Source organism: Serpula lacrymans (genome assembly GCF_000218685.1).
Source record: "Serpula lacrymans var. lacrymans S7.9 unplaced genomic scaffold SERLAscaffold_31, whole genome shotgun sequence".
Classification (NCBI taxonomy): domain Eukaryota; kingdom Fungi; phylum Basidiomycota; class Agaricomycetes; order Boletales; family Serpulaceae; genus Serpula; species Serpula lacrymans.
The window spans coordinates 6,127-13,515 of record NW_006763319.1 but is presented as its reverse complement, the minus strand read 5'-3'; the positions used below and the strand labels follow the sequence as shown (position 1 = coordinate 13,515).

Below are 7,389 nucleotides of genomic sequence, written 5' to 3'. Positions count from 1 at the left end.
TAGACTTATCCTATTAGTGAAGAGAATAAGTCTAATACACTCAAGCAAACATAGATTATTTCACCAAATTTTGGCTTAGTCCCTTCTCATGCTTGGCAGTGAACAACTGTGACCTGCTATTGTGATGTCCACATTTCTCAAGCTCACAAAATTGTTAATAAGTTGAGCTTACATACACAGCTGGTCACGAGTCTAGGCTTGTCCCCCAGCCAAATCACTGGGCTTAATTTTGGTTTTTAGCCAAAATTGCCTTTGAGCAAGCCCAGTGAACAGCTGGGACCACTTGTTGCCATTTTGTGAGGACGCAAAAATCCTCACCAAAGATGAGGTGGGGACTTCATAGGGACTCAAAAGCTATAAAAAATATGTCCCCAAGTTAGTATACAAAAAGCAATTTTGTAACTAGTAGAACACATTATGTACAGGAAATTTTGGGGTTTTTTGCAAACTTCACCAGAAACTCTTGGTGAGAGCGACGACAGCCTCAGCTCAAAATGTTTGAAAAAAAAAAGTCTATTAACAAAATGTAATCTGCTGGTTCCAAAAATGCTTTTATGTATACTAAGTTTTTCACCCTTTTTTTTGACCTCCCAGTCCCTACAACAAAATCCCCACCTCATCTTTGGTGAGAAATTCATCCTCCTCACAAAACAGCAACAAGTGATCCCAGCCTGCTCAAAAAGCACCAAAATTCATATCGGCAAATATGATAAGCGCAAGCTAGCCGAGCAAGTTGGGGACAAGCCTAGTGCAGCAGTCACAAAACTGAAGCAGACTGAGCAGAGAGGATGTATTGTGAGTCTTCTATAAGCAGACCATCAATCTGAAAAGGAGATGTTCCAGAAAAGAAGATCTGCCACGGTTGGCGAAGGTGCAACTGTTGTTCAGGCCTTTAGTCTTGAGCTGTTGGCGATAACAGTTTTTTGATGTACTTTACCTTAGTTATACAATCACATGCTGAAATTTTTGATGTGGAACTGTGATAAGATCAAGAGATTAAGCTCCTATTGAGAGAATCTACTCTCTTAAAGAAACATGGCAGATAGTGCTCATTGCCTTGGTCGTACAATCTCAGTCTTTAATTTTTCCAGTATTCCACCATTCCCTCAGACACCATTATCAACCCCTATCAGCTTAGCTCGTAGCCACTCCGAGTCTCAATCATTGCCCCTATTCTTTCAATCAACTTCCCACCCATTCTTTTACCCATATATACATCCAGCAATCCAAAGACTTGCTCTCGTAGAGTTGAGCTCTATCAATGGAGAACATAAGTGTTATAATGTTCTCCTTCAATTTCCCTGGCCTGGTAGCTTCAATGTACTTGTAAGGACCATTTATTATTTTCTTATCTCCTCACTCTATGTCTTGGTTCTTGAACACTTTTCCTGTTACACCTCTGGCTCTAGGGCTAGAGGTATCTTTTGCGATCCTTCTTCTCATAGCCCTCACAGGCTTTCTTAATCATTGTTACCACTTTGTATCACAGATCAGAGACTGGGTATCGCTCCCAGCCAGCCAGCACAATAGGTAAGGACTGGTGGTAGACATCTCACCAACCAGCTCCAAGCCCCATCAATGCATGGATATACTAATAGACACTTTAGCCAGGATTGTACCTCATCATGAGGATACGGTTCCTGGACATGCGTGACAACACTTATTGTTAGTACACTTTCTTACCTGCTGATTAATCTTCAAAGTCGTACAATAGTTGTCCCTTTTTTTCTTATTGGTTGATTCTCCCCTCAGACCACTTTCCTTTTACTCCCATATCCTCTATCTGCTATATCCACTAGCATCTGTCGATCTTCAAGGCTCATTGTACCTTTTACTCCCTGCAAGTGCAGTTGGAGACAGGTATTGTTTTTTTTATAGTTTATCGTTGTCTCACAGTACTCTTCGCCATCAAGGAAATTGTTATGTGTCTGCTTGATACCATTGGTTTGTGTCAGCTCTTCAAAAATCTCTTGAGTTTTCTGGAGACAGTATCACATATTTTTTGCATGTCCAGGATCTCGATAGAGAGCTTGTAACTGTGATTCTATTGGTATTGTATGAAACTGTTGACAGGGTGTCTTGATTTTTCCTCCACTTGCTTGAAGCTTGACTTGGTTGTATCTTGATTCCCTGCATAATAGACATTTATTGAGGTCTGCAAATGGTCCTGTGTATGCAATACATGTATCAATATACATGTCATGGGGCTATAGATTCAACACATGTGAGTTCTGCTATCCTATTTTTGACTTGCCATAGCATGGGCAGGCCAATATCTGGAAAATGTTTTTGAATCACATGGCAAATGTCTGTATAGCTTTTCTCAGAAGAGTTACTGAGGGCCAAATAAAGTTCAACGGCAAGCTTGAGATCAGGATCTTCTATAGATAGCATGGCCTGAGGTGGGTTTTGAAGGTGGTAGAGTGTATTGTCATCAAAACCAGAATGAGGATTGTCAAGAAATGCAGCTTGGAGGAGATTGATGAACTGCATAGCAAGTTTGAGGTTGTCAAGGACAGCACTAACAGTAAGTTGTTGCAAAAGCTGCTCTTTGTGTGATATATGTGGTTGTTTGGGTTTGTTTAGCCCTGGTGATCCTGAGCCTGGTTTATGATTTGGGTGGCCAAGTGGTTTGGATCTGTCACAATTATAATTTACATTTTTTACAATAAAGTAGTAAGCAGACATAGCTCTAAGTCAACCATATTCACATTGCCTTAGTGATGAAGATCATGTTGATTTTGACTAGATCCTAGCTGAGGCTGCCGACTCGATGATGAAACTGGATTAAAGGTATTAGGCCATATTTTTTGAACAGTGACGTACTGTTGATAGGAATAAAAGCCTTTTTGTAGGATTTCTGTGGATTCTCTACAAGAAAGGCAATGTCGACTGTTACAATACACAATTTTGGGATCTTTAAATTTTATTCTCCACCTTAACTTTCTTTTGTAGTTTTCACACACTGTGCTATGCGGCACTTTCCATTCTGTTCACACTCCACTTTCTTGTGCTACACTGTTTTTCTTTACTCTTCAGTACAAGTCTCTCATGCAGGGGAGCTGGTCACACGGGCTGCGCCCTATGACATCATCAAGCCACTGCCTTCATCAACTGTATAGCACACATGTACAAATAGTCTGTAGATGTATATAAACCCCAATAGATCAAGGAGAATCTCCTTAACTGGTATTTTCTCCCACTCCACTTAAGTCCTTTCCCACAATTCATGAATCCCATTTTCATATCCTAAAAGCCTCTTTTTGAGATAACCCCAGAGATGTTTAATAGGGTTTAGGTCAGAAGACTGTGCAGGCCAAACCATAGTGTTGAATGCTTGCTCCTTTAGCCAGTCCTTGACCTTCCTGCAGGTGTGCTTGTGGTCATTGTCTTGCTGGAAAATGATGTCAGGAGGATTGAGACCATAAGGCTCCAGGGTTTGCTAGAACTCATCCTTCAAAATCTGTAGGTAAAGGTCCCCATCTATTTTACCACCAACCTTGGTAGCAAATCCAACTCCTTTCCAAGTCATACAGCCTCACATTATTAAGGAACCTCCTCCAAACTTGAGGGTTCCATCTACCAGCCTATCACTAAGCCCCTCACCTGCCTTTTTTCATGCCCATTTGCATCCATCTGACCCTAGGCAATTGATTTTAGTCTCATCAGACCATATTACTCTTTTCTAGTCCTCCAAAGTCCAACCCTTGTGGGCATAGGAAAAATACAAACGAGCTTTGCGTTGCCTAGTAGAGAGAAGGGGGTGTTTGGACTTCACCACAGCGTTCATACCAGATTTCTTCAAATGAGACCAAATAGTATTGGATAAGAGGGGCTGGTTGATGATGCTGGTAAGGGCTTTGGTCACTTCAACAGCATTTTCAGCTTTGCCAGAGGTAATAAGATGTTGGGCATGTCGGATATTGGTGGGTGAAAGCTTGGAAGGACGACCTCCAATAGCTTTAGGTAGGGTAGAATGCTCTTTGGAGCAAAGTTTGGATGTAGTAGAAGGGCTAACACCAGTCTGCTTGGCAATGGCTTCACCAGAGTAGCCAGCATCAAGCAATGAAAGGATGGAGCTTTTTTGAGTAAGCAAGAGGGATCTGACCATGATGGTGGTTGAGAATCAAGAAGTGTGTGAACTTTTTTGAGCTCAGACATACTATTTGTATATATATCTTTGTTTGTACCAACACATAATGGCAAACATTCAATGTTTCAACTAAGATTCTAGTCATCAGCTCAAAAGTGAAAAAGCCCTTTCCATGGTGTTGCTGTTTTAAGTTAACTGTATCTCTATAGCATGTGAACCAGATCACATGACCTATGGGGCAATTTTATAGCCAAGAGTATGTACTATTTATAATTCCACCAAAGCTAAGTGTAATACTCAAGCTGTTTGATGGTATGCTTCATGCATAACACACAGCATAAACATGGAAAAGGTTTTTGGAGTCACTGTATATCCAAAGATACTGATCTTGATCACACACTGATAGCCTCTGATGCCAGGCACATTTGTTATTTTAATTGACCACATACCAATATACTTTACAGATTGATTGACTATGAGAATGTTAGTTTTGGTGATTCTGCACCTAGTTGTGCTATCTATTTTCCCTTCTTTATAAATCACTTTCCTCTTTATTCTTTTTGCTGTATTGTTCAGTATTCACTGAGCATTCTATAATTTCGCCTTTGTGGCTGATTTGTTTACAAAACTTCGGACTAGTATTGCAGAGTCCAGTATTCCTATTCTTTAGTTACTCATACTGGACTCTAGGTACTGTACACATTCTGTACTCTCTGATAATATAGTTACTCATACTGGACTCTAGTTCTGTCCCTGTTAGCTCTCAGCAAGTGGCTAGATGTTACGATAACACAATTTCCGGACATCTCCTTTCCTTTTTATTCTCCGTTTTAACTTTATACTTTAAATTGCCACGCGGCATTTCCCTTTCTCACGCCGCGTTGCCTTTCTTTTACTTTTAGACTTAACTCTCTCACGCAGTGGAGCTGGCCATACGGGCTAGGCCCTATGACATCATCAGCCACTGCCTTCATCAACTGTATAGTACACAAGTACAAACAACCTGTAGTAGTATATAAACCCCAATAGATCCAGGAGACTCCTCAGCGAGTCCTCCTGTTGTATACCAACTAACTCACTGCAGCCCAAGGGGTACCCACTCCCCATCTTCCACTACCTTTATAGTGTGTTCCTGTGTGCGCCAGAGTAACTAACTCTTGGTTGTTACATTAGGACTCGCTCTTTCTACTCTCTCGCACGTGTGTGCAGAAGTCCCATCATTTGGGCACCCGGACTCCAGGGTTAAGGAGATTGGTTAGCGGTTAGGAATATCCCATATAGCAGATAGGTGCGCTCCTAGCGACGGCCTTGTAGTGCTTTGGGAGAAAGACCCAAAACCTGTGATACGCGGCCCCCAGCGTTAAGGGGAGTACCTTAGCTCAGCAGTCGGTGTGGAACCACTGTTGATTAGATTTAAAATACAAACCTTCACTTTTGAATACCTCTGACCGGGCCGGGCACTTGCCTCCGCCAGTCTGGAGAAGGGTTGACAGCTTAACAAGCGGACCACCCCCTGACAACCGTTCGGACCAGGGTTTATTACAAATACATTTTATATACCTTTTCAAATACTATAGTGTGGGTAGTCGGAGATTGAGATCCGATACTCAGCTGGGAAGAGGTTGATCCGCAGATAGCAAGCGGGGACCCCCAGTTACCTATTTTTACGTTACCCAAAGAGAACAAGTCGACATGTCGTCGCAACCCCAAGATATGAATCAGCTACTGCATGCAATGCGTGTGCAGATAGCTGAGTTAACCTCGCAACTCGCCGAGATACAGGCCAACCCCCCTGTAGCAACCCCCTCGGTAGAAAAGAAATTCAACAAGAAAGTCGAAGTCGTCGCTGACCCCGGCGCCTTCGAAGGAGACCGAGCGCGATTCGCCGAATGGTGGATCAAACTCCAGATTTGGGTCAAGGCAAACTGGGAAGCATTTGCCGACGACTTTGAGGTATCCACTGCGGTGCTATCTCGACTAAAAGGACCTGTGGCGGGTCGATACGCCCAAGTAAGACTCCAGGAATGCTACACCGCGGGTGTGTGGCCTACCTGGGATGATCTCAAGAAGGAGATTGAAAAATACTTCAAACCGCAAGCTGAGCGTGACTGGGCTCGGCAGCAAATCCGTTCGTTCAAACAGGGAAACCTGAGGACGGACAATTACATCACCCGGTTCCTGGCCCTCTCCATCCAAGGAGGGTTAGGTAACGAACACGCAGTGGAACTGCTGGAACGCAATGTGAACCCTCGCATTGCAGAGCAGATCTACCTGCAGGATACGAGAAGTGACGACCTGGCTCTGGCAGCCGAGGAAGTCAGACGAGTCGGTAGGGCCATGGAGCTCTACGCTATGCACCAAGGTGGCGGGTCCACCAAACAAACCACAACACCCCAGAGGCGCCCTGGGTCATCAAACCAATATCAAAATCACTCTCGCGGGTTCAAGCCGTTTGGGCTGCAGCCAGGGCAGGGTGCTCCTATGGATATCGGCGCGGTCCAAGGCGGACAAATGCGCAGATTCAAGGGCAGCTGTTACAACTGCGGCCAAGAGGGACACATGTCCCGAGACTGTAGAAACGGGGCACAGGCTGCCCAACAAAAAAATAATCAAGGGCGCCAAGCGCGCCAACTAGAAACCGAACAGCCGGACGATCGGCTCCACTCTTTGGCCGGTCGTTCTTACGACGAAATCCGGGCCTTCTTCTATGACCAACAGGTCAACGAAATGAAGGCTCAGGGAAAAGAATTCGGGGCTTAGGTCACTTGGGTGCCTTAGCTCCTGTTAAAAATGAAGTAAACCACAGCAAAGTGGCCCCTGCTCCGGGGTGTTGCACGAGCAATAACGGAATGACGGGGATGGCTCCCCAATTTGTAAATAAGTTTTTAAATTTGTTATCAGAAGTATGTACTTGTATAAAGAAATGTAACTGTAATATTTATGATACTACCGCTGCACCAGCGCCTCCCTTGGAGCGTGGCCCCGGCGAGACAAACACTAGGGTGCTTGATTCTGGTAAAACAAAAATAGAAAAACATGTGTCGTTCAAAACTTCTTCTCCTTCTTCTTCTTCTTCGGAGCCACCCTTTCCCGAAATCCCAAGGCGTGTGTTGATGCGCACGTATTTATTCCAAAAAGAGATCCGTTTAGATGTTGGCGTGGAAAACCTTGCCAGGGGCAAAGTACACTCAACGAGCGCACTGCTTGATTCAGGCGCTAACGGGATCTTCATAGATCAGGTCTGGGCGGAGCAAAATGGACTCCCCCTTATAAAATTAGAAACATCTATTCCCGTC

The 7,389-nt window shown here is 43.9% G+C and overlaps 1 protein-coding gene across 1 annotated transcript; it reads left to right on the top strand.

The window, feature by feature from the left end:
* Positions 1 to 5,785: 5,785 nt before the first annotated feature.
* On the top strand, positions 5,786 to 6,853 carry SERLADRAFT_444195 (uncharacterized protein; the record flags this gene model as incomplete). Its single annotated transcript, XM_007324824.1, has 1 exon — positions 5,786 to 6,853. The coding sequence occupies one exon, from the start codon at positions 5,786 to 5,788 to the stop codon at positions 6,851 to 6,853; it is 1,068 nt and encodes a 355-aa protein (XP_007324886.1).
* Between the last annotated feature and the right edge of the window lie 536 nt (positions 6,854 to 7,389).